Source organism: Propithecus coquereli, unplaced genomic scaffold (genome assembly GCF_000956105.1).
Source record: "Propithecus coquereli isolate 6110/MARCELLA unplaced genomic scaffold, Pcoq_1.0 Scaffold254, whole genome shotgun sequence".
NCBI lineage: Eukaryota > Metazoa > Chordata > Mammalia > Primates > Indriidae > Propithecus > Propithecus coquereli.
Window position 1 is genome coordinate 113,710 of NW_012148108.1, and position 27,035 is coordinate 140,744.

The window sequence follows — 27,035 nt, forward strand, 5'->3', positions numbered from 1 at the left end:
CCTCCCTGAGGGCAGGGACAGTCCTGCCTTTGCGTTCTGCCCCGCCCCCACCCGCCCCCAGGACGGACGTAACTCGGGCAGAGCCGGGACCCTTCCTTCGCTCAGCTGGGAAGTTCTTCCTGGGTCTGCCCCAAGTCCTCTGCCTCCTTCCCGGGCCGGGATTGGCGGGGGAGGGGCGGTTCTCTTTAGGGGCGTGGGGGAGGGGGCCGCTGGCCGGCGCTCTTTCCGCCCCTCCTCGGGCCCCGCCGCCCGGGGGTTCGGGTCCCGGGCCGGGCGCCAGCGCATGCGCCCGCCTGTGGACGCTGTCCCGGCTGCGGGGGACAGACGAGCGGACGCGCGGACTGGCGGCCGGCCGGACAGACGGGGCAGCGCAGGCGGCCGGGACGCGGCGGGACAGCGACATGGCCGGCCACACGCAGCAGCAGAGCGGGCGCGGGAACCCCGGCCCCGCGCCCTCGCCCTCCCCCGGCCCGGGCCCGGGCCCCGGCGCCTCGGAGCGGGTGGCGCTCAAGAAGGAGATCGGGCTGGCGAGCGCCTGCAGCATCATCATCGGTGAGCAGGCCCCGGCGGGCTCCCGGGCTGCGGGGCGCACGGCTGCTCGGAGCTGGGCGCACCCCTTCTCCCGCGCTCCTGCGGGTCCGCGACAGTGGCACCGCGGGCGAGCAGACGCCTGGAGCACCTGCTGTGCCTAGACTCGGAGTGCGTGGCACGCAGGGCACGGGCTGGCAGGACAGGGGCTGGCACAGCAGGCACAGAGCTGCTTGTTCCCTGCTCCCCAGACGCCTGGGAAGTTTCTGCGCCTGGGACAGTTTCGAGTCCCGTCCGCCACTGGGATCTTCCTCCTGGCTTGGCTTTGCTGGGGAGCTTTGGCAAGGCAGTTACCCTCAGTTTCCTCCACTGTGGAATGGAGAGAATGACACGGTCCTGCCTAGGGGCCCCGAGACTCAAAAGTGCAGGGACCAGCCAGCCTGAGCGGGCTGAAGCCCCAGGTTCTGGACAGTGGGTTGGTCTGAGCCCGCTGTGTGCCAGGTCCAGGTGCCATGCAGTGCCGGCGATTTATTCTTGGACAGCAGGAGGGGCTGTGGGTAGACCAGACAGGTAGAGCCCGTGCAAAGGCCAAATGTGTTCAGAGCGTGTAATCACCAGAGTTTGGCAGCAGGACCCAGGGGGAGGAGGCGGAACAGCCAGTGACTGGGGAGGCCGTGGTGAGCAGACCAAGCCGGCAGCAAGGCCAGCTGCTGCCTGGGCTGGGACCGGCAGGCACTCGCGTGGTCCGGCTTCCCTGCCTGACCATAGGCCATGTCTGCTGCCCCAGCAGAGGGGCTTTTGCGTAGGCAGGGAATGGTGGTGGGATTGGTCCTTCCCCTGTCCCAAGTCACGAATGCTGACTGCTCAGGAACTGGGCTAATCCAGACCTGTGCCTTTCTCCATACCGGGCGTCTCTGAGCCCCTCCTGGGAGGGACCTGTTCTGTGGTCCCCTGTGACCGAGGAGACACCCTCTGGGGGTAACTGGGGCCTTGACTGTTCTTGCCCTACCCCCTGCCAGCCGCCCCTTCCCCTGCCAGTGGGAGCTGCTTGTGCATCCACCACCCTGCGACCCCCAGACCCTTGGAGGTGGAGGAAGTTTGGAGGCTCAGCAGCGCAGACCCAGGGTCCCTCCTCCTCCCCTTCCACCCCTGTGTTAAGAGCCCCTCACATCAAGAGTTGCCCTGAACACAGCCGGTCCTGATCTGGCCCTGGGCTCCCGGGATTTGGCCAAGGTGCTGGCTAGAGCTTTTCCTCGGGATTTGGGGGGCGGCATTTCCTCCACACCGCTACCCTGGGGAGCCTGGTCGAAGTCAAAACTGCCTGCAAAATGTCACATGGTAGCTGTAAAAATCTTGAGAACTTTCATCCTGCCCTATCACCTATCTTTGTCAGCAGTTTCTGAACTTGTGGCCTCCCCGACTTCCAAATAGACCTTCCCAGAAGATGCGATCATTCTCTCCCCTTCTACCCCTGCCCCAGCCCAGACTGAGGAGTGAGGCTTTCAGGGATGGGGACCGAGGAAGGGGCTGGCTAGGACAGGTGTGAGATGGTGTCCACCAGCGGGAGGGGAGGTGGCCAGGCTGGAGGGCGTAGAGCCGGCTGGAGCAGGGGCTGTGCAGAACATCATCACATCGAATACCTGTTCATAAAACCACTTCCTACGTCACGAACACATGTTCCTTTGTCTCGTGATTCTCGTGCCTGCCTTGCAAGACAGGAATTTTTACACTCGTTTTGCAGATGTGGAAACTGAGGTTGGCGCCGCTACAAGTGGCAGACTCAGGATTTGGTACCAGATTTAAACTCACCTCCCGGTCCAGTGCCCTGCAGACTGCTCGGATGCCGGGCACATCGGGGCCAGATTCAGCGCTCCCGACGGGAGAGGGCTGGGGATTGAGCTGGGAACTCCTGCACCCGGGGTTTACTGAGCCCCCGCTCCATTGTGGATGGACAAACCAACGGATGGACAGGGAAGGCCCCCCCACCTGAAAAAGGAAGGGACATGCCCAGTTCCACCGGAGTGGAGTCATCCCTGGGTTGCTGGCCAGGCTCTTCCTCTACTCTCCCCCTTGGCGGCAAGTGTCCCCCAGGTGTCTGTGCATCAGGTGTGTGTTGAGGGCCTCCGGGCTCTACCTTACAGCCCTCATCTCAGGAGCCAATCCCTGCTCATGCGGCCTCAGCCAGGACCCTCTGATCTCCAGGGCTGGAAGTGGGTGACTCCTCAGAGAGGATGGACCCCTCCTCACCAGGACCCTGAGGGGACATAAAGCCATGTAGGACCTGTCTATGCCTCACCACGGCACCATTTACAGACGAGAAAACGGGACCCAAAGCTGCATCTTGCCGAGGGTCAGAGGTCCTTGGTGTGCTCCAGGACCCCACTGGGGGCCGGGGCAGCCCCAGTGACAGGATGGGGTTGTGCCAGCCCTGGCCACGCTCGTTCATCTATTCAACAGTTATGCACTGAACAGTGCCAGGCATGTGCTGGGGATACGACAGGGACAAGTCGGCCAAAATCCCTTTCCTGGAGCTGACATCCAGCATGGGGTCAAATGGCAACCAGGCTAACAAGCCAATCAATGCACAGCCCACGGGGCCGCCATGAGCGCTGCGGAAGGAGAGGAGGGGGATTTAGGTCAGAGGGGAGTCAGGGAGTGGGGTGGGGTGAGCTTGTGGGGGGCTTTGCAAGCTACGGCGAGGATCGTGCCCTTTCCTCTGTGTGAGGTGAGAGCCCAGCGAGGGTGTCGAGCAGAGGAGGGACGGGAAGGGACTTAGCGAGCTTGCTATGGAGAAGAGGACGCAGGAGCAGGAAGGCGGGTCAGGAGGCTGCACGGGTCCCCTGGGACAGAGACCGCAGGGGCTTAGGGCAGGGAGGCAGCCGCGGAGGTGGGAGAGGAGGCAACATTCTGGATGTATCTGGAAGGTAGAGCCAGAGGATTTGTGATGAGCTGGATGTGGGGCGTGTCAAGGGGACACAAGGTGATGGCCTGAGCAGTGGGGAGGATGGTTTGCCATTTCTCCGTCAGGGAAGACTGAGAAGGAGAGCTGACTCAAGAGCAGGAGGGTGACAGTCAGGAATTCCGCTTTGCATGTTCAGTGTGAGACGCCCATTTGGTGAGTAGTTGGACATACAGGTTACGTTGAACAGAGAGGTCGGTGCTGGGGATATAAATGTGGGCGTTGCCAGCAGAAGCCAGGGTGCTGGGTGAGGTCTCCAGGGGACCAAGTATAGACAGACAAGAGAAGAGGCCCAGGCCGGGCGCAGTGGCTCATGCCTGTAATCCTAGCTCTCTGGGAGGCCGAGGCGGGTGGATTGTTTGAGCTCAGGAGTTCGAGACCAGCCTGAGCAAGAGTGAGACCCCGTCTCTACTAAAAATTAGAAAGAAATTAATTGGACAACTAAAAATATATAGAAAAAAATTAGCCGGGCATGGTGGCGCATGCCTGTAGTCCCAGCTACTCGGGAGGCTGAGGCAGGAGGATCGCTTGAGCCCAGGAGTTTGAGGTTGCTATGAGCTAGGCTGACGCCACGGCACTCACTGTAGCCAAGGCAACAGAGTGAAACTCTGTCTCAAAAAAAAAAAAAGAAGAGGCCTGAGGACAGAGCCCAGGGCGCCCAGCGTCTAGAAGTTGGGCGAGATAAGACTCCTGCAAAGGTTTCCAAGCAGCAGCCGGTGAGGTCGGAGGGAGACTGGGAGGGGAGTGAGGGGAGGGATCCACCAGCCACTTGCCGCTGATGGGACGAGTAAGACGTGGCCCAGGGCGTGACTGTTGGATGCCGCGACGTAGAGCTATCGGTGACCATGACGAGACTCAGCCTGGAGACGGGGCGGGGAGGCTCGCTAGGCTGGGCCAGGCTGGGCGGAGGGAGCTGGAGCGGGCTCCACACATCCGCACCCTCCCCCCCCAGGAAGCGGGTTAGGCTGGAGGTGCGCACCCGCCAAGTAGCAATTCCAGGCACGTCCTGGATGTCCCCACTCACCTCCTTGGGGTTCTGCCAGGACTTCGGTGGGCGCAGCTGTCCTCCCGGAGAGGCACGTGACACATGCTTGCTGGGAGGGGTGAGCACGCTCAGGTGCTTGGAGGCACAGCCTTCACCCAGGCCTTGACGGGCTCTGGCCGCCCACCCCCAGGGTGTCGGGGTCCCACATGGCTCCGGTCTCCAGAGGAAAGACTGGGTGGCCTCGGGGGTCTCCAGCGTGGGAGACAACAGTGAGAGCCATAAGCACGTCCTGCGGCGTCTGACGTGCAGACAGGGTCACGCACACCTGCATCAGATGGAAGGATCCCTTCCCAGCCACGCCCCGGTGCCACGGCGTGGGGCAGGGTCCAGATTGGAGGGGCCAAGGGAGGCGGTCCGGGAGAGCTTCCCGGGTCTGGTGTTACTCCAGGGAGGCCAGTGAGCTGGGGAGGGGCCCGCCACGGTGGGGACGGGGGCGCCGAGCAGACGGTTTCCTCTGGCCCAGTGCAGATGTGCAGGGTCCATCCTCCCTGCCAGCCCTCTGCTGCCCCCTAGCCCAGTGGCCGCACCTGGCAGATGGGGAAACTGAGGTTGAGCAGGCAGCCGAGGCCTGCAGTCACACAACCGACTCCTGACTGTCTCTAGGGGTGAGGGGTGGTGCCGGCGTCCTGGCCCTCCCTGCCCCTCCCCAAATCAGACTGCGTGTGCCCCCCACACACACCGTGGGCAGGTGGCTCCTTCTGCCGACGCGACCTGCACAGGCAACCCCTGCTACCTCCGTGGTCCACCGCTGCCTCCCAGAAATAGGTCAGCGCGCACCGCGGCCGCCACGGGGAACAATGGCCCTTTCTTCATCCCTCCGAGGAGCTGGGTAAGCCCCATCAGGCCGAACATCTTAATGTGATAAAACCACCAAGCGAAGGCTCAAGGAAGGGGGCGGGAGGAGCAGACTCCAGGGGCCGGGTGGCTGGTGGGGGCACCCACGTCCCTGCCTACCCGCCCGGAGATCCACCCTGCCAAGGACCTGCCGGGACCCAGAGCAGCTGTCCCCCCGGGTGGACAGGACCCGAATGACGTGGTGGCCTCAGGACCCCCGTCTCTCTGGTCACCATCGGTCAGACACCTGACCGGGGCCCGGCAGTGTCTCCCGCCCGTCCCACATCCCCAGGTCCTGCCAGGCCTTGAGTTCCTGCCCCTCCAGACAGGGGCCCTGAAGGCTGGACTTGCCACTGCTGTCCCCGCACCAGGCAGATCTGCTGGGCTGGACGTGGGGCTGAGCCCACCACCACCGGGGGCTCTGGCAGGCACCCCCACACCCCAGTTCCAGCTGCAGCGGTCCCCCCTCCACACCTCCTATAACCATTCGAGCACGGGGGACCCCGACCCTGTCCCGAAGATCCTCCCTCCTCCTCCTCTGCCCTCCGCTACTCGCCCAAGTCTACCGCCCCGTTGCTTCCCGCGGAGTCCCGCCCACCCGCGTGGTGCCAGGGACAGCCAGTGGACCATGGTGGGGTTTCTGCCACCTTCCACACAGTCCTGGCACAGATGCTGGAGGTTGTCCAGGCCCAGAGCAAGAGGCCCCTGAGGACCTCGGAGACACGGGCTAGCTCCCGTGGCCCTTTGAGCCACATGGGGAGAAGTCCTGAACTGTAGTGTAAGACCACGTGTTCAAAACAGTGGCGGTCCCCCACCCCACGGACCCAGCATCCGCGTCTCCAGCACTGGGCGCAGAGCTGGTGCTATGACCCTTCCAGACCCCAGTCCTGGAAGACGAGGTGGCGGGTGTGGCTCCCCCAAGGGCTGCAGCCAGGAGGCCCCGCCAGGCTGACTTGTGCCGAGTGGGGGGTCTGTGCGGGGTGGGTGGCTCGGGGCCTGGGGTGCCCCGAACATGCTCAGCTCCTTCCAAGGCCACCCAGCCCCCGCTGGCTCCCAGCCTCCCTGGCTTTTGGCAAATCCCCCTCCGCCAGGTCCTGAGAACAGAGGCACTGCTGCCGGACGGAGCAGACTCAAAGGCCCTTCAGAAACCCCGCAGCCCACCGAGGCCCCGGGCCCCTCGCGGGAGATGGGGGAGGCCTTCCTCTCCCCCTGGAAGCAGACCGTGGGCACAGCTTACCTCTGGGGGTTGGGGCCCAGGAGTTATTTCGTCTTTATCTAGATGTATTTAGGACTCCCGGGATGTGACCGGAAAACCAAGTGGGGTGTCGTAGCATCCAGACTGGAAATCTGTGTCGGCCGGGGGTGGGGACGGGGGTAGCGCCGTGGACAGGGAGCGAATGCAGATTGGCGGCCACAGCTGTGTCCTCGCCCAGCCCCTCCTGCAGGCGGCAGGTGGAGTAGGCGGGCCCTGCTGCGCCCTCCCGGGGCCCTGGCAGGTGGAGGCCATCCCTGTCCAGAAGCTGAGCCCCGGGTCCCACCAGTGTCAGCCCTTCTGTTCATGCAGTTCTGGGATTATGTCCTCCGGGGCAGGCCCTCGTGGACACCTCCCCTGAGACCCCTGCTTCGCGCGCACAGACGGGGAGCCCACGTAGCCAGAACCTCGCCCCACTTTGCCCTCACTGCCGGGAGCTCAGGGCTAGGTGGGCGCTTGGAGTCTCACTCCTCCTGGGAACCGGCTCTGCAGCCCACGGCTGGACCCCTGACGCTTTCGCGTTGCATCAGAAGCAGAGGGGCCCCTCCCCACGGGATACACGCAGAATCACGCCAAGGAAGATGCAAAGCGCTTCGCAGACGCAGCCGCGAGCGAGCTTAGGGCTTCGCACGCCACATCTCGCTGAGCCCTCGCCAGAACCCCACCTTACAGAGGGGATGGGAGAGGACAGCAGGGGGTGCCCCGCCGGCCTGGGCAGAAGGAGGGCCCCAGGCCCCTGAGCCCCAGCTGGGTTTCCTGCGTGTCCCTGGGGTTAGGGCGCGAGCACTGCCTACGGTCAGGGGCTGCCCCAAGGAGAGCAGGGACCCCAGGCAGGGTGAGAGTCTCTGCCACCCGCCGTTGCCCACACCGTCCCTGCCAGTTCCTCTCCTTGCCCCACCGGGCCGTGCCCAGGACCTGAAACATTTTAACAGCACCAGAAAACAAGGTCTCGTCGGGGTCGGCGTCCATGTCCTGAGCTCTAGGTCAGGGAGAATCCCAGGAAGCGGGGCCGGGGGTGTTCCCTGACAGGGAAATAGAAGACAGAGGATGAAACAGAGCACAGAGCAGGGCTGTGAAGTGAGAGGAAGAGCCCGAACCCAGTGAGGTCTAGGAGGGCTTCATGGAAGAAGTGGTACTCCCTGAGCCGCTGCGTGAGTTTGGACTTTGGCCGATAGGAAAGTGGCGGGAGAGTGGTCAAGGTCTTGCTTTGTAAAAGGGGAGCTCTGGACAGCAGGTTGGAGGGGGGACAGGTGGCTGCGGACAAGGGCCTGCGCATGCGCCGTGCGAGCGGGCGCGGGAGTAGCCACCTCTGCCATCGTTAAGGTGGCTGGGCCGCCTCGCTCTGTGGCTCCTCCTCACAGGGGTCAGTGGAGAGCCCGGAAAAACAGACAGAACCCGTCTCCAGCGGAGGACCTGGCTGGCTGGACGAGGTGCCCTTCCCATGCCAGGGACTAAGGAGGGGGCATTTAATGAGCCCCAATGGCACCTGCCAGGTTTGGGGGCCCAGCACCATCCCCACGCCGCCTCCTCCAGGGAGCACCCCGGGCTCCCTTCCTCATCGCAACATCCGGATTCCCACAGAGGCCGGGCTGCTAAAGCGGAGCCCGGGCCTGACACCTCCCCGCCTCTCCCCCCGCAGGGAACATCATCGGCTCGGGCATCTTCATCTCACCCAAGGGTGTCCTGGAGCACTCGGGCTCCGTGGGCCTGGCCCTGTTCGTCTGGGTTCTGGGCGGGGGCGTGACCGCTCTGGGCTCCCTCTGCTACGCTGAGCTGGGAGTTGCCATCCCCAAGTCCGGCGGGGACTACGCCTACGTCACGGAGATCTTCGGGGGCCTGGCTGGGTGAGTGTGGGGCTCCGGCGGGGCAGGGGCCAGCTTCTCCAAAGTGGGGTGGCCAGTGGGCCCTGGGCCTCAGTTTCCCCTTCTGCTTCCCCCATCACAGGGGGGTCATGGGGTGGATGGAGAGAAGGAGTGGGGCTGTTGGGCAGCCTTCCAAGGCCCACCCCAGCCCGCTGCTGTCTGCTGGGCACTCCGGCTGGCCCCTTAAATAGAGCTACCCCTCAGCTCCCCTCCCCACCCGTGCTTGTGGGCGGGGAGGCTCTTACCATCCCAGCCCGCAGTCATGCTGGGACCCAGGCACGGCGGGGCCTTGGTTTTGGTAAGCCCGTGTGTTGCATGAGGAGCGGAGGGGTAGGCAGGATATTCTTATCACATGCCCTGCAAGAATCCCCTTTAAATAGTTCCCTGACGTTCCTCTATTCACCGCGAACATCTGCTGAGCACCTACTGTCAGCTGAGGGCTGGGGACGCAGTGACAAAAGATCTGTCCCCGTCCTCAAGTTGCTCACAGAGCAGAGAATGCAAACAGCCCCTCAAACGTGGTTAAGACCTGCAAGAGCCTTGCTTCGCGGGTGTGCGCAGAGCAGCGAGAACAGCGCTCGTCACCTAGGGCAGGCTCCCAGGGAAAGCCAGGTGTGCACCCGGGCCAGGAAGGAGGATGGGGTTCTTCTCGGCCAGGCCAGCCTGCCCGTGGGGAGGGCACCCAGGATGGGGGAGCATGGCAGAGGGCGTGGTGGCCCGGGTGAGCGCAGTGTGTTGCTGCGGCCAGAGGCGAGGTCGGGTACGTGGCAGGCACCAGGGCTTGGAGTGCTTGAAGCTGTTGCATTTGTCCAGCTGAGTCGTGCCAAAAACCTCAAAGGTACAGGCAGAGTCTAAAATCCTTTAGGAGCCTAAATTGGGAGCACGTGGTAGCCAGTGTAGCACGAGCAAGAGGCGGATGCCGCGGGGGCACCCACTGTCCCACTGAGAGGCTCCGTGGTGGTCTGGAGTTCAGAGGAGACATCTAGGCTGAAGTGGACGAAGTTTGGTTCTGAGGGACACAGGCCGGAGGCCCTTAACTGGGCAGCCAGGAGGGGCCCTGCCAGGGCACGCACGCCCTGTGGGTGTGTGCTCTCTTCTGGGGGAGCGTGTCCCCGGAACAGAACGGAGCAGGATAATCGTGCTCCGGGCCTGGAGAGGACACTCGGAAGGGAGAAGAGGGCCCAGGATGCTACTCACAGGCACCTGGCATGGAGGAGTGGCCAGAGGGTACCCCCAGCAGGGGAGGAAAGCCGTCGAGCTAGAAAGCCCCGGAAGGGAGGAGAGTGGGGAAAAGCGAGGGGAAGGGTCATGGCTACAGAGCAAGGCGGGGACCCAGAGGAGCGCATCAAACCTGGTGACCCAGAGGTGGCTGGTGTCCCTAACGTGGCAGTCCCTACCCTGGAGGGCTGGCCAGGGGCTCAGACCACCCCCGAGGGCAGAGTCTCCCCGGGGTGCAGGCAGAGCCCCTGGGAACGGGTCAGCCTCACAGCTTTGAGCGCAGACGCCCCACCACCACCACCACCACGTGGGCGCCTACAGAGGCGAGAACCAGGTAGAAGGCGCGTAAGCCACTCCCGACCCCAGCCAAGGTACAGGCCCTGCACACAGCTCAGAGCCAGCCAGGCCACAAGACTCTGCCGAGAGCCATGGCTGAAGACTAGGGGTCTGGGGACAACCCACCCTGGCTCAGGAAACTTTAGAAAGATGTTCGAATGTCTACGCCATACCACCCTGAACGCACCAGATTGCGTCTGGTCTCGGAAGCTGAGCAAGGTCGGGCCTGGTCAGTACTTGGATGGGAGAAAGACGTCTGGTTCCATTGTCCTTCCCAACACCTGCCCAGGGGCAACCCTGTCGCTGTATAGGTACCTTTAACACCTCCTCCGTTAAAATAGTCCGTAAACGCAGCAGCAAGGCCTCGACCAGGCCGACCCGGCCTGCCCGGACCAGAGCGGCCGCTGGCAGCTGGGGGAGCCCCGGATGCCTGCGCCACCCCGGCCCTCGCTCCTTCCAGCTTCCTGCTGCTCTGGAGCGCCGTCCTCATCATGTACCCCACCAGCCTGGCTGTCATCTCCATGACCTTCTCCAACTACGTGCTGCAGCCCGTGTTCCCCAACTGCGTCCCCCCGGCCGCCGCCTCTCGAGTGCTGTCCATGGCCTGCCTGAGTGAGTGCCCCGGGGCTCAGGGCTGGGCCTCTGTCCCAGAGCAGCCCACGGCCCCGTGTCGGGGGGACAGCGGCGTCAGGGGCTGGGGTCCCCGTGCCGCGGCCCGGCGTGAGGGCTCTTGGCCCAGGCGCCCGGCCTTGCTTCGCTCCACAGCGCTCCTGACCTGGGTGAACGGCTCCAGCGTGCGCTGGGCCACGCGCATCCAGGACGTCTTCACGGGCGGGAAGCTGCTGGCGCTGTCGCTCATCATCGGCGTGGGCTTCATCCAGATCTTCCAAGGTAGGGCCGGGTGGGCGTGTGGGCGGGGCCCGGAGACCGTGCTGACCCCTGACCCCTGGGCCCCCAGGCCACATCGAGGAGCTGCGGCCCAGCAGTGCCTTCGCCTTCTGGACGACACCCTCCGTGGGTCACCTGGCCCTGGCCTTCCTCCAGGGCTCCTTCGCCTTCAGCGGCTGGAACTTCCTCAACTATGTCACCGAGGAGCTGGTTGACCCCCGAAAGTGAGTGGGGCCCCCGGCCAGGCACTGGGAAGGAAGGGCAGACCCGCTGCAGCCCTGGCTCGGACTGGGCACCCGGCTGACCACACCCGCGCCCCCCAGGGAGGGCTCTGGGAAGAAAGCCGGGACGCTCGCGTTCCCGCCCGGCCCTGTTCTGTGCTGCCGTGGACACGTCACAGCCCTCGCTGGGCCCCAGAAAGACTGAGTGTCACCGTCCTGCTGTAGATAGATTTGCAGCGATTTGCATTTGGCCACAAGTTACACAGAAGCACACGGTGTGGTCCCTGCTGACGAAGCCAGTGACTCTGACGCTCGACAGTGAACTGCTGCGGCCGGGTGGGCGGGGACCAGAGTCCCGGGGAGACCCCAGCTATGGACCGGCTCTGAGGGCACTTTGGGGACTTCCCAGGCTGATTTTGGCTGTGTGTGATTCAGTGGTTACGTGTAGACATCAGCCTCTGCCCTTGGGATGTGACGTGGACCATCCACCTTCCCCGTGCCCAGGCAGGGGCGGGGGAGGAGGCAGACAGCAGGGTCCCTGCGTCCTGGGCAGCAGGCCGCCCCCTTTCCTTCCCCAGCGCCCCCAGCAGATGCAGGAGATGAGACTCAAGGCTGCTCCTGTGGCTAGGTCCCCTGAGTCCTGCACCTCCCGGGGGCTGACGCTGACACACCCCACTGCCACCCCCAGGAACCTACCTCGCGCCATTTTCATCTCCATCCCACTGGTGACCTTCGTGTACACGTTGACCAACGTCGCCTACTTCACGGCCATGTCCCCCCAGGAACTGCTGTCCTCCAACGCAGTGGCCGTGGTGAGTGGGGGCCCCTGCTTGGTCCCCAGTCCCTGCCCTGGCCCCCGCCCCAGCCGCACACATGGCCTCTCTTCTGTGCCCACCAGACCTTCGGGGAGAAGCTGCTGGGCTACTTTGCGTGGGTCATGCCCGTCTCCGTGGCACTATCCACGTTTGGAGGGATCAACGGCTACCTGTTCACCTCCTCCAGGTGACTGGACTGGGGAGAGGGTGGGCGTGGGGAGGAAAGGCAGGTGCCCAGGTGTGCGCCAGCCATGCCAAGTGGTGCTGGGAGGGGCCCAAGGAAGGGAGACCCTGCCGGGTAGAGGAGTCACCTGAAGCTGGGATGATGTACCCACCAGTGACAAATGTCTGATCCAGCTCCAGGGAAAGAAAGCAAGAGGGAGGTGGGCTAGCTCAGGGGAAGAACTGCCCAGTGGTGTTGCTGGGTCCTGGAGCAGGAGGTCGGAGGTGACAGCTCTAGAGGGACATCAGGTCCGGGATGTGGCTGGTACCCATCTCTGTCCCCCCCGCCCCCCAGGCTGTGCTTCTCTGGAGCCCGAGAAGGGCACCTGCCCAGCCTGCTGGCCATGATCCATGTCAGACACTGCACCCCTATCCCTGCCCTCCTCGTCTGTGTAAGTTGGGGGACTCAGGCCAGGCATTGCGTGGAGCCAGGGCCACCTTGCAATGTGAGGCTTTCTGGGTAATGGCAGGGATGAGCCGCTGGCGGTGGCGGGCAGCCTGCAGGGGGTGTGAGGAGGGGCCGGGGCTCCCCTGACCTCCTGGCCCGAGGGCGCAGGCCCAGGGCAGCCCATGGGGACGGCAGGAGGCAGGTGGGAGGCCAGCTGTCAGCCCCAGGTCCTCTCCCAGTGCGGGGCCACGGTGGTCATCATGCTTGTGGGCGACACGTACACCCTCATCAACTACGTGTCCTTCATCAACTACCTCTGCTACGGCGTCACCGTCCTGGGCCTGCTGGTGCTGCGCTGGAGGCGGCCGGCCCTGCACAGGCCCATCAAGGTGAGGCCCGGGGGCGGCCGGGACAGCCGACGCGTCAGAAACCGGCGGAGCCGCCCGTCATCTGCTGCGGGTGCCAGGGGCAGGGGCGGGTGATGACAGGGACGGCAATGCCAGCTTTTGCCGAGCGCTGGGCCCTGCTCAGGGCGTCACACGCGCTAACGTACTCAGTCCTCACGGCAGCCCCAGGAGGAGGGTGCTTTTAATACTCCAGTTCACACGGGCTGCCAGGGACGGAGCCAGGATTCCACCACTAGCCCACACAAAAGCAGAAGACCAGGCCACAGCCCGAGCTAAAAGAAAAGCCCCTGTATTTGCATATAAATCCTTAAGTGGAGAAGCGCTCAGTGCGCTGACCTCCAGCCAAGTGCAAGCACCAAGGCTGCACGCAGCCACTGCATGGGGCTCAGAGCCGCAGAAACCGACAACTCCGCCACAGTGTGGCCACTGACCAACCTACGAACTGGCTTCCAGCGCGCTGGGCTGTGCCAGAGGGACCCCCGCGGGCCCCAGCTCCCAGGAGAGAGAGGAACGCAACTCAGGCCCCCGGGGTAGGGGCAGGGGAGCACCATGGCGTCCCCGTTCCCTCTTCCCCAGGTGAACCTGCTCGTCCCCGTCGCGTACTTGGTCTTCTGGGCATTCTTGCTGGTCTTCAGCTTCATCTCGGAGCCCATGGTCTGTGGGGTCGGCATCATCATCATCCTCACGGGGGTGCCCATTTTCTTCCTGGGGGTGTTCTGGAAGAGCAAACCAAAGTGCGTGCACAGACTCACAGGTGAGCCGGGCAGCCTTCCCCGGGTGGCCAGAGCCTGGAGATGGGGCCCTCTCAGAGGCTCCTCCCACAGCCGGGTCTCCCAACAGCTGAGGTGGTGACACAAGCCAGCCACCACCGAGTGTTGCCCAGGGGAGGTGTCCGGAGGTGGGGTAGCCTCCGTCCCCAGGGGCCAGGCCCCAAGACCCATCTGTCTGTCCTCAGAGTCCATGACACGCTGGGGCCAGGAGCTGTGTTTCGTGGTCTACCCCCAAGACTCCCCCGAGGAGGACGAAAGCGGCCCTTGCCAGCCCGCCCTGCCGCCCGCCACGGACAAGCCCTCGAACGCACAATGAGGCGTTTCTAGAGACTGAAGCAGCTGTTTCTGTTTACATGTTGTTTATTGAGGAGGTGTTTTTGCAAAAAAAGTGTTTTTTTTTCTGTAAAAAAAACAAAAAAAGATCCGACTCGTAGAGGCCTGTCGTAAGGAAGCCCTGAAGATGCGGACTGGGCTTCCTGTCTTAGCGCTGCCCTGCTAGCTTTCCCGCAAGGGCCTGTGAATAAACAGGGCTGGTTGTCGCTTGTGCTCGGGGGAGTCCCTGGCAGGGGTTACAGCCTGGAGGGGGCGGCGGCGCCTGGAGCTGGCTGGGAAGGTGCAGGGCAGGCTCGGGGAGGCTCTCAGCGTTTGGGGGCTGTGCCACTTAACCCAGGCACTCTCTGCCGCGGACCCAGAGCAAGCCTGCCCCACGGGGACATTGAGGAGGGGGCAGCCACTCAGTCTGCCACTCCCCCAGGCCCCGTGATGCACCCAGAGCTCAGCCACCCAGGAGAGCCTGGGGTTCACGGCGGGGATTGTCTTCCCAGGAGTCACCGTGGGGTGCATGTCAGGGCTTCAGAGCCCACAGTCTCCCCGAGTTTACAGGTGGGGAGACTGAGGCCCTGCCACAGGATAGAGTGGACCTGGCCACTGTCAGTCGGTGCCTCGGCCTCTGTCCCCTGAGAAAGCGTAGAGCAGCATGTCCTGGAGGCCTCAGGCCCTCCAAGAGACCCCGTGGGCTTCCTCTACCCCGTGCACACGTTCCCAGCCCTGCCACGGCGCCGGGAGATGGACCTCTCAGCTGGAGGGCAGAGAGCGCCAGCCTGGCCGGCCCGTGCCGCCACCGAAAGCATGAGCCTGGGGACACAAGCCTCCTAGCCCAGCTCTCCAGGGGCCTGCTCAGCCCTCTTTGGTCCTCTCTGCGACTCCCGCACGGCTGCGAGGGGGCTGGTGCACCGCAGGGTGTTCTCATCGAGAAGCCACAGAAGACGCTCCGACAGCCCTGCCAGGGGCCTGCTCCTCTGGAAATGGCTCCCAGGATGGAGTGGGGAGGTGGGACGGAGCCCCAGGTGCCTGGGACCCTGCAGAGGGTGGGCCCACCGCTCCACCCTCTCGCCCTGGCCGATCCCCCGGAGCCCCCGCCACCGTGCCCTCCAGGGGCCTGTGCTGATGCGGCCAGCTGGCCGGGGCTGCGGGGTGGGCCCCTCGGTAAGAAAGGACGCAGAGGCAGGGTAGAAACGACTGTGTATTCCCTGGTTACAAAGCGGGGCTGTGGCGGTCACCAGCGTGCCTGGCGGGTCAGCAGACCAGCAGGGCCTCGTCGTCACTGGCCTCCAACATCGGGGAGCGGGGTGGCGGGGGGCTCCTGCAGACCCCCAGTGGCTCTGGCGAGCGGGGGCCGAGGGTGCTGCTGGCAGTGGGGGGCTGGGGGTGGGGGTCCTGGGCCGAGCAAGGCTCCCGAGCCGTGTCCGCAGCGGCCGGGCTGTCCACCAGAGGGTCCCTGCAGGCCTTTCTGTCCTTGTCCACAGGCCTGCACTCTGAGTCTCGCAGGCCGCAGGGTGGGGGTGGGACTGAAGGTCCCACCCCGGATGCGTGGCCGGGGGCACTAGAGGGTCCGACCCCAGCCGCCCGGGGGCTGCCTGTGTCCGTAAGGGGCGCCGGGGGGTCCGGAGCCGCCCCTGCTGCGGGCTGGAGGAGCCCGTCGCCCAGCACTGTCTGTGAGGTGCGCGCGGCGGTCAGCAGCGGGATCTGGCCTCGGGGTGCCCGTGGCCGGTGGAAGAGCCGGTTCCAGAGGCGACCCAGGCGGCGGCGGGAGGGCCCCCTGCGGGAAGCGTGTCGGCGCATCTGTCGCCGCATGGCCGTGCGGAGGTTCTGTAGCACCGAGGCCTGCAGGGCGGGGCGGCGGCTGAGGGGGTGGCCAGGCCGCTCAGCGGCAGAGGTCAGCACAGCCCCAGAGAGCCCAAGACCACCTGGGCCCCCCACCCGACCCCCCAGGTCACGCTGCCCAGGCCCCTCCCCCCCTTCCCACACGCCGTCCCACCCAGCCCCCTGGCCCCCATCTCGGGTCTTCTCTGAGATCCAGCTGGGGGCCTGGGCCCCGTGGGGGCTCACCTGGGACGCGCTGTAGACGGGAAAGTCCTCCACAGGGGGGATGAGGCCCTGGGCGATGAGCTGGCCGTAGGATGGGGGCGCCTCCCGCCGCACGAACTCGGCCTCCAGGCGCGTCATCTGGGTCTCGAAGGCCCTGGGAGCAAGCGCGGAGGGCGGCATGGCGGGGCTGCCGGGACCTGCTGTGGCAACAGGACTCGGGGACCCACCTCCACCCGGAATCGCAACACGCGGGACCCGGCGTGGACGGGGCGGCCCGTACGTGGATGGCCGGGCCCCGGTCCACGAGCCCGGGGCGGTGCGGAGCCGGGGCCGGGCCGCGGGCGGCACCCACCTGTACTCCTGCGTGCGCAGCGAGTAGAGCTTGAAGGCGCAGCCCAGGGCGATGACGAGCAGCAGGCCGCACACCAGGCTGCCGATGAGCGCGGCGGTGATGACCTTGCGGGGCACGGCCGCCAGGCAGCCGTGCTCGTCGCTGCCGTCCTGGCAGTCCTCCTGGCCGTCGCAGCGCCACGTCTCGAAGATGCACAGGTTGGTGCCGCAGTGGAAGGTTCCGGGCTGGCAGGAGAAGCAGTTCTTCTCGTCGGCGCCGTCGGGGCAGCTCTTCTGGTTGTTGCAGCGGTCGGCGGGCGTGTAGCACAGGCCGCTGCCGCCCTCGCAGGGGTACTGGTCGGGCGGGCAGGCGGGGCAGCCCTGCTCGTCTCGGCCGCTGGCGCAGTGCCACCAGCCGTCACAGCGCTGTGACTCCGAGAAGCAGCCCTGGTCCCCGGAGGGGTCCGGGCCGCCCTCAGCGCCGTTCCCGCACGGCTGCTCCCAGGGGAGGCAGTAGCCCTTCACCTGGTAGGTGGCGTTGAAGCCGTGGCCGGCGCTGCGGGCGCGGGCGTGGTAGGCCACGGTGAGGCGGCCCTGGGCGGCCTCGAGGCTCACGGGCCGGTGGTTGCTGCGGTAGGACAGCGTCTGCAGCAGCCGGTCTCCGCGCTCGCCCAGGCCCTCGTACACCTGCACGTAGTCGTCGTAGCCCAGCCGCAGCTCCAGCTGCAGCAGCACGCGCCGTGTGTCCTGCGTGTCCACCAGCCACGTGCAGTGAAGGTCCGAGGGCCCGCGGGCCGCGCCGAACAGGTCCGGGGAGGCGAAGGAGCCGTAGAAGCTGCCCAGCCGCCGGCCGCACGCCAGGTCGGGGCAGCCGGCCTCGTCGGAGCCGTCGCCGCAGTCCTGCGTGCCGTCGCAGCGCCGCTCCACCGGCAGGCAGCGCGTGGAGCGCGCCCCGCTGCACGGGAAGGTGCCCCCGGGGCACAGGCTGCCCGGCGGCTCGGAGGCCGGCGCGGAGCAGTTGCCCTCGTCAGAGCCATCCCCGCACTCGTCCACGGTGTTGCACTGCCACGGGCCCGGCAGGCACTTGCCGTTGTCACAGCGGAACTCGTCTGCCTGGCAGGACGCCTGGCCCAGCTTCCCTGCGGGGCAAAGGGGCGGCAGGAGACAGTGAGGGGAGCAGGGCCTCCCTCCAGCGCAGGGGCCTGGGCCAGGCGCGGCAGGTGGTTCCCCTTCCCAGCTGTGCCTCTGCGGGGACAGGAGTGGCAGGACCAAGAAGGGCCCCTGCCTCTCCATGGCCGCCTGAGGGGCAGAGACCCTTCAAACGCCAGGGTGGGCTCAGTTTCCAAGCCCGGGGTCGGGGGAGAGTCCCCCTGAGTCAAGCCTGTGAGGTGGGGCCAGTGACCCTGAGAGGCTCAGAGCATCCGGGGACAGCGGTATGACCGGTGCCACCACCGTCCCAACACTGTCAGGCCGGGCAGGGAGCCCCACAGGGAGCCAGGGGCCCACACACGAGCGCTGAGGACTCCACGGCCGTCCCCGCCCGGCCCCACGGCCAGCGTCACCTCGGATGTAGGAGAGACGGAAGCCCTGGGCCTGGCCGGAGCTGGAGGCGTCCGAGTGGAAGAAGATCCAGACGTGGTCGCGGGCGGAGATGAAGGCGGGCGGGATGGCGGAGCCGCACAGGCGGAAGGCCTCCTGGCGCGGGGGAGCTGCCGGGCCCAGCAGGAGCCAGTCCAGGGAGCACTGGTGGGACTCCTCCACGTCAAAGTTGCGGAAGCTGCGGGGGCAGAGAGGACCGCGGGCCGGGTGGGCAGGCCGGGCCCCCGTGGCCGAGGACCGGCAGTGGTCAGACTGGAGCTCACGGCCCGGACGGCCAACCCCACCCCATCCTCCGTCCCTGCCCGTTCCGCCAAACCGCCCGACTCCTCCACGCCCGGCCACTCTGCCCACCCAGAGGTCTCCGCGCAGCTCCCTGAAGAACAACACGACACCCGTGCAAGTCCCCCCTCCATTAGTGCGTGCGGCATCTCTCGTCAAACTTCTAGCACGTCCCCCCATTTTTCATTGTTCAGCCCAAAGCCGAAGCGGAAGGGGGAGCCGGGAGTCCCCGACACTCTGCCCTGAAGGTGGAGGCCCAAGGGCCCAGATCCCTCCCACTAGGTCTGCTGGGACAGGAAACTCCCAGGCATGGCACTGAGGGTGAGCTGGGTGACACCTTGTCACCTGGGGAGAAACACTGGCCCTGGACCCCCTGGCCTAGAGCCATGGGGAAACTGAGGCACAGAGACTAGGACAGACCATGCACACCCCTGTTTGGGAGCTATGGAGTAACTAGGGGTTGGGCCTTCCGGGCTTTGGCATTTAGGAGAACTAGGCAGATAGAACCCACAAGTGACTTGCTGGCCAAATGGCCCCATGACCACCCCAGGCCAGGGGTCCCAGCCCTGCAGTGCCACTCCTAGTCGCCTCACCCCGCTTCCCTCTGCAAGTCAAGCACCCCGCCCCCTGCCCAGCTCACTCCCCTGCCCCGAGGCCCCGTGGGGAAACCGGCTCTGGGCTCAGTGCCAGCCTGGCCTCAAGCCACCCTGCAGGCCGGAGAGGCCACCTCTGCCACCTCCGAGACAGCTGGACCAGGCCCACCAGTTCCCAGTGTGTGTTCCTAGTGGTGTGTGTGCCAGCCCTCCCTTCCGGCAATGGGGAGGTGGCAGAGAGCCCACGCCCCGTGAAAGAGGTCAGGGCAGGAAGAGGTGCAGCTCGGGGCACCCAACCTCAGAGGCTCAGAGACCAAGAGCTGGGCACACCTGCGTGCTCACATGTGCACACACATGCGTACAGGTCACACACAGTCACACGTGTCCTCTCACACGCCTGCTCACACACATGCCCCCTGCGCTTGTGCAGACATGATCGTGCACATACATATGCTCACGTGTGCACTCACACGTGTCCTTTTTGCCTGCTCAGACGTGGACTTGTGCATGTCACAAGCATGTATGTATGCTCACATACATGCCATGCTCCACTCACACATGTACACTCTCATCTGCGCCCTCCGCACCTGCTTGGACACGCACTCACACATTTGCTCACTCACCCAGCACGAGTGGGCCCACGCTGATCCCCTCTGACGCCCTCAGAACCCCCTCACCTGATGGTGATCATGTCCCCACGGTCGCCCTGGATGTACCAGCTGCAGTTGGTGCCCGGCGGGTAGTTGAGGGGCCAGGCCGGGCTGTAGATGACGCCGCGCCGCTCCGTGTGCTGCTCCAGCTTCCCGCTGCACGCGGCTGTCGGGAGAGAAATGCCAGCCCCCTCTTTGGGTGGGAAGCTTAAGCACCTCGCGGTTTGAGCACAGGCCTCCCCCAGCGTGGGACCAAGTCCAGCCAAGGGCAGCCATGGCCACGGGCAAGGCCCCAACTCAAGACTTCACAGAAGTGGTGTGTTTGGGAGGTCAAGGAAGACCCACCTGGACTTGGGGCGCCTGTAGCCCCCAGCCCTACGCAGTGTGCCGGAGCCTCGGTCCTGTGCCCCAATCCCCAGCGGGGCTGGGAGCAAGCCCACCAACTCCCGTTGGCAGCCAGCACCTCCAAGGCACAGGATCAGTGGAGAACTCTGCACCCCTAGTCCTGTGAGGCCTGCACAGGCCACCCTGCTATGGTCCCCCGCCTGCCCTCCCTCGGAAGGCAGATCTCAGCCGAGGGAGGAGAGGAGCTTTGCTCCCTCAGCATTTAGTGAGCAGCTACTACGCACTGAGCACAGTGACAGGCACGCTAAGTAAGACAGGAGAAGGCCCCCTGAATGGAACTCACAGGCTGGGGAGGGGAGAAGATAAACTTTACACAGAACCCCAGCTGAAGACGGTAAAACAGACCTGGAGGCGGGTGGCAATGTCCAGACGTGGCTAGAAACACAAGCTGGGGCTGACCACACCTTGTACAGAATTTGGGCTTTATCCCGAGTGTGAGCGGGAAGCCACGGGAGGTAGATGGCAGAACCAGATGGAGAAACCAAGGCTCAAGAAGGCAAGTCACCAGAGCCAGTGACACCACCTTGTCACCCTCCTACGGCTGGCACCTGCTGCTGTTGCCCTGGAGGCAGCCTTGTCTCTCGCTCTCAGCAAGACTCTCGGGGACCCCAAACGGAGCAGCTGCAGGAAGGAGGGGAGCCCTCTGGCTGCCTCCGATGCTCTTAGGACAAGCGCACAACTCATTGCAGTGGCCCCGGCCCCCTCCCTGCCCGCCCCTCTGCCTCACACCTCCCGCGACCCCCTGGCCACCCAACCCGCTCCTCCCATGATCCCTCAGTCGGGGAGACTTTGCTTCTACAGGTCCCCGAGTGCCCTCCCTCCCCCTAGTGCTGATCACTCGCTCCGCTCAGCTCCGTGGTCCCTTCCAGGGAAGCCCTCCCCAGCTGCCCCCAGCACGGCTCCAGCCCCCCAGCCCCTGCCCCAGCAGCAAGTTCCCGCTTGTTCCTGGGATTATGGGATGGAAGTCTTCCCCCGGGAAGGCAGGGGCCGCGCTGGCTCTGGCCCAACGCTGCGTCGCAGGGTCCCGCCTACATGGCCGGGGTCAGTCAGTGGGGGTCACCGAGCGAACTGGTCAGTTCAGGCCCCTGCAGGGTATCCAGAGACACGAGCCGAACCCCTCCCCACGGGGCCTGCGGTGACTGCGGAGCTCCAGGTGGTCAGACGCCGCGACTAAGGGGGCGTTGGTGACACCCACCAACCAAGCGCCTCTCCGAAGGCTCACAAGAGCCTCCAAGGACAGGAACAGAAACACCCACCCTTAGTCCTCAAGCAAGGCTGGCCACCATCGCGTCACCATGAGACCCTGAACGGTCCCGGGTCAGCGAGGTGCAAGCCAGGGCCTGAGCGCCTGCCCACCCGCCACTCACACCTGCCCGCGGGAGGCGCCTCTGCGAACCTCAGACTCCTCACCGCGCGAGTGGCAGCCGCGCACGCTGTCCCCCGCCCAGGAGGCCTGGACTACACTAACGGAGCGGAGTCTCAGGACACAGCACCCCAAACACGCCAAGCACGCCCAGCCCCAGCCTGGTGCCCTTTGCCAGGTGGGGCCGCCAGCCATGCAGACCTCACAGGGCCCCTGGCGCTGACCTGCAACGCCCCGGAGAAGCGGGGTTGTCGAGCCCAGAAGAGGCGTTTCCGCCCAGAGGGTGCTGGGCAGGGGGTTCCTGGGGGAGGCCCAGCAAGGCTGGGGCGCATCTTCCCACAAGTCTCCAAAGCACAAGTTAAACCAAAGCATCGGGCCTCTGGGTCGGGCGGCCTCAAGTCAGCGAGGGTGGGACACCCTTCGTTTACCGGCACCCTCAGCCCCAAGGACAGCCCAGCGCCACGCAGGGACCTGTCTGTCCTTACCCTGGCCCCACAGGCCTTCCCTAGGACACAGAGGTAAACCTGCCTGTCTTCAAGGTATTCACCGAGGCCAGGTGTCTGTCTCACCCAGACTGGCCCGGGGGAAAGCCAGGCCCTCATGCTGGGTGTCACCTGCCACCTTCCTCTCTTCTGGCCACCTCAGCCACAATACTTCCCCCTGCTAGACCGATGCCTGGCCACCCGTTCAGGGATCGGGAGGCCTGTCTCTCCAGCCCGCCGGCCACATCGGGAGCAGATGACTGCCCCATGGGCACCCCACCCCCCAACATGAACGTCTGGCTGGCCACTGCCAGCCAGCTCTGCCTCTCAACAAAGCCCCAGCAGACCCCCAAACAGCCTGACCCCAGAGGGCACCCCAGAAATTCCCAAATCGGGGCAACAGCGGCATTGGCACTCGCTTAACTTTTTTCTCTTCTCCAAAGGGGGCCGCGAGACCGTGGTTTGTGCACCCATCGGCCCGACCCCATGCAGACGGGTGCGGGGCAGGGGCGAGGCTGGGCCCGTGCAGGGGGCTGGGAGCTCTGGGCAGAGGCTCCTGACTAGATGCTTGGCCATGGGCCGGAGGGTGCCGCCAGCTCAGACGGCCACCCCAGCGCTCTCTGTGAGGCAGGCCTCAGCCCCACCCTAACACACCGCCCAGAGCCCGGCACCAGCAGGGGAGGGCCTCGTGAATCCAGTCCCAGGACCACACTGCCAGACACACTGTTCTGCCCTGGGCCTCAGCTTGTCCATCTGTAAAATGGAGCCAGTGGGTGTTGCCTGTCTCTGAGGCACGGCTTGGAAACTCTGGAAAGGGCAGTCTCCAGGCAGACGTTCACGTTGGGGGATGGGGTGCCAATGGGGCAGGGGAGTCTCTGAGGATGCCTGGTGGGGGTGGGGCTGGTGACAGGCCGTGTGATGCGGGGAGGGCAGTGAGGAGAGGTGGATTGTGTGTTTGGGGGGACACTGATGCGTAGAGAGGGGTTTGGCGGGCTTGGGGGCGGTCCGAGAGGCCGTCTGAGCTCTAACTGGAGGCGCCTGCCTTCCCCTGGGCAGAAGATGGCCTCGGGCCCAGGGGCCAAGGTGGCCTGCTCAAGTGGGCAAGGAATGACAGGGCACTTTCAGGCCGGCGTCCTTCCCTCCTGGCCCAAAGAGTCGTCGAATACTCCTGAGAGGACAGAGCGAGGCCTGATGAAGCACAATTTGCAGATCCGGTTTCGAGAGGCGATCAATACTCCGGACAGCCCGCCCGGTGTCACCGACGAGGGAGAGCTGGGAGGCCCACCCCAGACGCGCCGGGAGTTGCCCGGGGACTGGGGAGCCACGTGAAGACCCTGCCCAGGCTCCCCCTGCTGGGGCCACAGTGGCCTGTGGCAGAGCCCAGAGGCCAGGGGTCGGGGGGAGCAGGAAGTGGCTCTTCTGGCCCGACAGTGCCCGACAATAAGGTGGACAGGGGCGAGCGGCCAAACCCCGTGAGGTCCCCGGGCAGCCCGGCTGGGCTCTCAGGAGCACCTGGGCCCAGTGAGGGCCGAGAGGGCTGTGGGGCACAGTGCCTGACCCAGGCTCCCTCGCGGCAGGACCCCCAGGAAAAGCCCTGAAGATGCGGAGTCTCGGCGCCACGGCGGCAGGGGGCCGTTCGGCGGCCTGAAGCTGGTCAGCAACGCCAGGGGCATCAACACCAGACTCCGAGAGCTCGGGCCGAGACCACCACCCACGGCCACGCCGGCTGTGCACGCAGCCCCTGGAGTTAGGCAATGTGGACCCTGCTGGGCCCGAGGTCTTGACAACTAAGAACCACCAAACACGAGGACCTGGGTGGATGCCTTTCTCCCCCTAGTGCCACGAGTGGCCCTTTTCCCCTAAGCGTTACTTTTCTAAACATGGGGTATGTGCACACGGCAGACACGTTTGGGGCGACAAGCCCACCGACCACACCAGCACAAGGGCTGGCCTGGGGCTCACGTTTGTAAGTCACGAGCCCCCCCACCCCATCCCCTCTTTCCCCCCAACTCTCTACCACGGCCACAGGCATCTGACCCAGGCTGGGCCAGCCAGTCTTTGCCTGGAAATTGGGATGGGAGACGCGGCCGTAGCTCTGGCGGCTGGGCCGGCGCTGAGCAAGGCAGCCCTGGGGCAGCCCACTCAGCAAAGGCGGCCGGGCTGCAGGGCTCGGAGCTCAGTGCGGAGAACAGCGAGGGCGAGGCAGAGGCAGAGCCGGGGAGACAGGCCAGTGAGAAATGCTTCTGTGCACCCTGGGCCTCCGACCCCAGTGACCGCAGCCAGCAGGGGTCCCTCTCCCCGAGCGCCAGGTCCTAACTAACTCCTGAGCCAGCCTCCGTGGGTTTCTGCTGCAAGCTGGGCCACGAGCAGAACTGGAAACCCCAGGCACCGCCTGCACCCCCCCGGCCCCCACCCCATGCAGCACAACCTGCGACAGACAAGTCAGAGGGCTCCAGACTGGCGACCCTCCCCCTGGCTACACCTTGACCTCACGTTTTCACGTGAATACTTGTGCTTACTTTTTTACTTTCTAGGGTTTGCTGGCGATGGCGGTATATTGGCTGAATTAGCAAGAGATGGGGAGGTTTAGCAATCATAGAACAGGCTCCCTGGGGCCTTTCTCAGAACTCTCCTGGCGACACTGAGGGCCAGGGGGGCCTGGGCTTACCGACGCGTGCAAAGACGGCGGTGGCTGGACAGACGGCAGGAGGCAGGGCAGTGTTCTAACCCTGCTCTTGGATTCTGTGGGCACCGTCGGCCAGTGTCTACCTCTCTCCTGCAAGTTGGCTCACCTGTCACCTGCAGACCAGCTGATCCAAGGCTGTGCCCACCGCCCTCCTTCTTGTCTAAGGGTCACACACCAAGACAGTATTTCCCCTGCCCTAGAGCACCCCAGACCAGGAACCGGGCAACTAGAGGCCACCTCCATAGCTCAAACCTGCTAGAATTATTCAAAGTCGCCAGTCCTAAGCTGTTTACTCTGCCTTGCCTCGACTTCCCTGTGCAAACCCCAACAAGGGCTCTGGCCTGTGCCTTTCTCGAGCTCCTGCTTCTGCCTGACCACACCTAGTCATCCCCCCGTGGCCCTCTGTGGCAGGGTGTGTCCTCTCCTCTCAAGAAAAGTGATAAATTCTTCTTTCGATGGCATCGGCCTCTCTGTGTCATCAGTCATAACTCTACGAATTAAACCCTAGGGATTATTTTAAAACAAATGGACATCTCATGGCACCTCCCGGTCCTCTGGGAACTCCACGGCCTACGGAAGGCACAATATGTCAGTTATACGGGACCCTTGGCAGATTGCTAGCGCTATTAAGCCACCATGCGCCAGACACCATGCTGAGCACCTCGCTTCATTGGCTCAATGAACCCTAACAGCCAGATTTTCAGGCAAATCCTGTTATTTCACCCATTTTACAGACGAGGAAACTGAGGCTCACAGAAGTTTAAGCTTGCCCAAGGCCACACTGCTCCTTTATGATGCAGAAAAGATGCACGAGGATGTCAGGGTGGAACCAGGACCCTGAAGGCCTGTCCCCAGAGGTCACTAGCCCAGAGGAAGGCTGGGGAGGAGAGGAGGAAGGGGCGAAGCAGCTGACTTACCTAAGGCAGGAACTGCGCTGCTGAGCCTCCCAGTGAGAAAGATGTTCACTGTGGGAGACACAAAGGGGTCAGTGGGGGCAGCGCTCTCGGGGTCCCCGGCACAGCGTGGGCTGGCGGCAGTCCTTGCCCTGGCACAAGACATCACAGCCGAACTCAAGGCAGGTCCCCCTGATCTCACAGGGCAAAGCCAGAGGGCTGCACAGAGACCGTGTCTGCCAAGACAGTGTCTAGGCCCCTGAAGGGCTTTGATGGCCACCTTGTCCACCCAGGGGGACTGGCGGGGAGCAGGTCTGATTATCTCCATTTACAGGGACACACAGCTAGTGGGTGACAGTACCCTCCTCTCCGCTGTGCCACACTGACCTTGAGAAGGGGGGCAGAGAACTGCCCAGCACCCCTCAAGCGCCCCCCTCCAGGGGTAGCCTTTGCTTTCGCCTGCTGCTTTGCCTGGGGTTGTGGCCCAGGAGAGGACATGGGCAGAGTCAGCGAGCAGCTCCCGCTTCCCCTCCCCACCGAGGGTGCCAACCAAACAGGGAGCATCTCTGGAGGGGCCCGGCCCGCCCCACTCGGCAAGGAAGCAGGGGCAGCTGCCCACCCCCCCACACTCAGGACACCCAGCTCTGCTGGACAGAGCCATGCCAACCATCCTGAGCAGGGACAGCCTTGGGGAGGCCGAGGGCCTGTCCCCCTGCCCTGCTCACTGGGGACACCCATCACCTAGCAGCTCAGAGCCCAGAGCTAACTGCCACCAGATTGGGGGGTGCCCTGGGGCTGTGCCCCTTCTTCAGACCAGCTCATGCAATTGGCATGTGGGCTCTCCCCGCACCACCCCCACCCAGAGCTCCCCCATGCAGGGGGAGGCACAGGAGGGCACAGCTTTTTCACTTGGGCATTTCAGTGGCTTCAGCAAACCTGTCAGGCTACAGAGCCCTCACCGGTGACATCAGAGAGTGTCCCCTAATGACCCCCAGCTCTTGGAATGGCCTCCCTCCTCCATCATGGTAAATAAAGGAGCCATGTGGGTTGAGGATTTAACTCCTTCCCTCCCCTCTCCCCCACAGGGCCCTGGAAAGGTGGACAGAGTAACTCGGGGTAGGGCAGAAGTACCTCCCACCCCGATGCCAGGCCTGGGCAGGCCCCTGAGCCCTCTCTAAACGCACCACCATGGGCTACAGGCTGCTCGGGGGGCTGAGAAGACACAAAGGGAAAGCAGGATCGTTCTCAAAGCCGCCTCCTCGCAGCCATCCTCCTCCTGCCGGGCATGCCAGTCCCCATCTGCCGCCAACACCGCCCCGCCCCGACTCCCGGCAGGAAAACAGTTTCTTCTTGGGGGACAGGCGGCCTGGCCTTTGTCCACAGCTCCCGAAGCCACTTCGCCGCCAGGCCAGCGCGGGCAGGCCGGGAGAAAGCTGCCGCCTGCCGGCCCCGGCGCCCGCAGGAACCGGCCGCCGGGCAGTGCTCGCCCGGGCTCGGCGCCCAGAGCCGCCCTCCCGGGCCTGCGAGCGCAGCGCGGCGGCCAGTGCGGGGAGCGCGCTCTCCGCGGCCTCCGAGCGGGAGCGGTCGCGGCGCGGGGCTCCGGGAAGCCCCGGCCGCGGAGGGGTCGGGCCGGGGCGCGGCGC

The 27,035-nt window shown here is 65.0% G+C and overlaps 2 protein-coding genes across 2 annotated transcripts; one reads left to right on the forward strand and one right to left on the reverse strand.

Moving 5' to 3' along the window:
- The first annotated feature begins 260 nt into the window (after nt 1–260).
- On the forward strand, nt 261–14,283 carry SLC7A10 (solute carrier family 7 (neutral amino acid transporter light chain, asc system), member 10). Its single transcript, XM_012647037.1, has 11 exons — nt 261–552; nt 8,258–8,462; nt 10,495–10,646; nt 10,800–10,925; nt 10,993–11,146; nt 11,832–11,955; nt 12,042–12,145; nt 12,476–12,572; nt 12,808–12,957; nt 13,552–13,729; nt 13,931–14,283. The coding sequence occupies exons 1-11, from the start codon at nt 402–404 to the stop codon at nt 14,059–14,061; spliced, it is 1,572 nt and encodes a 523-aa protein (XP_012502491.1). The 5' UTR covers nt 261–401; the 3' UTR covers nt 14,062–14,283.
- A 966-nt stretch (nt 14,284–15,249) lies between these two features.
- Nucleotides 15,250–25,459, reverse strand: LRP3 (low density lipoprotein receptor-related protein 3). Its single transcript, XM_012647038.1, has 6 exons — nt 25,417–25,459; nt 19,591–19,729; nt 18,005–18,219; nt 16,465–17,581; nt 16,134–16,266; nt 15,250–15,908 (listed from the first exon to the last, which is right to left on the reverse strand). Exons 2-6 carry the CDS (start codon nt 19,602–19,604, stop codon nt 15,321–15,323), a joined length of 2,067 nt encoding a protein of 688 aa, XP_012502492.1. The 5' UTR covers nt 19,605–19,729; nt 25,417–25,459; the 3' UTR covers nt 15,250–15,320.
- Nucleotides 25,460–27,035: the final 1,576 nt, after the last annotated feature.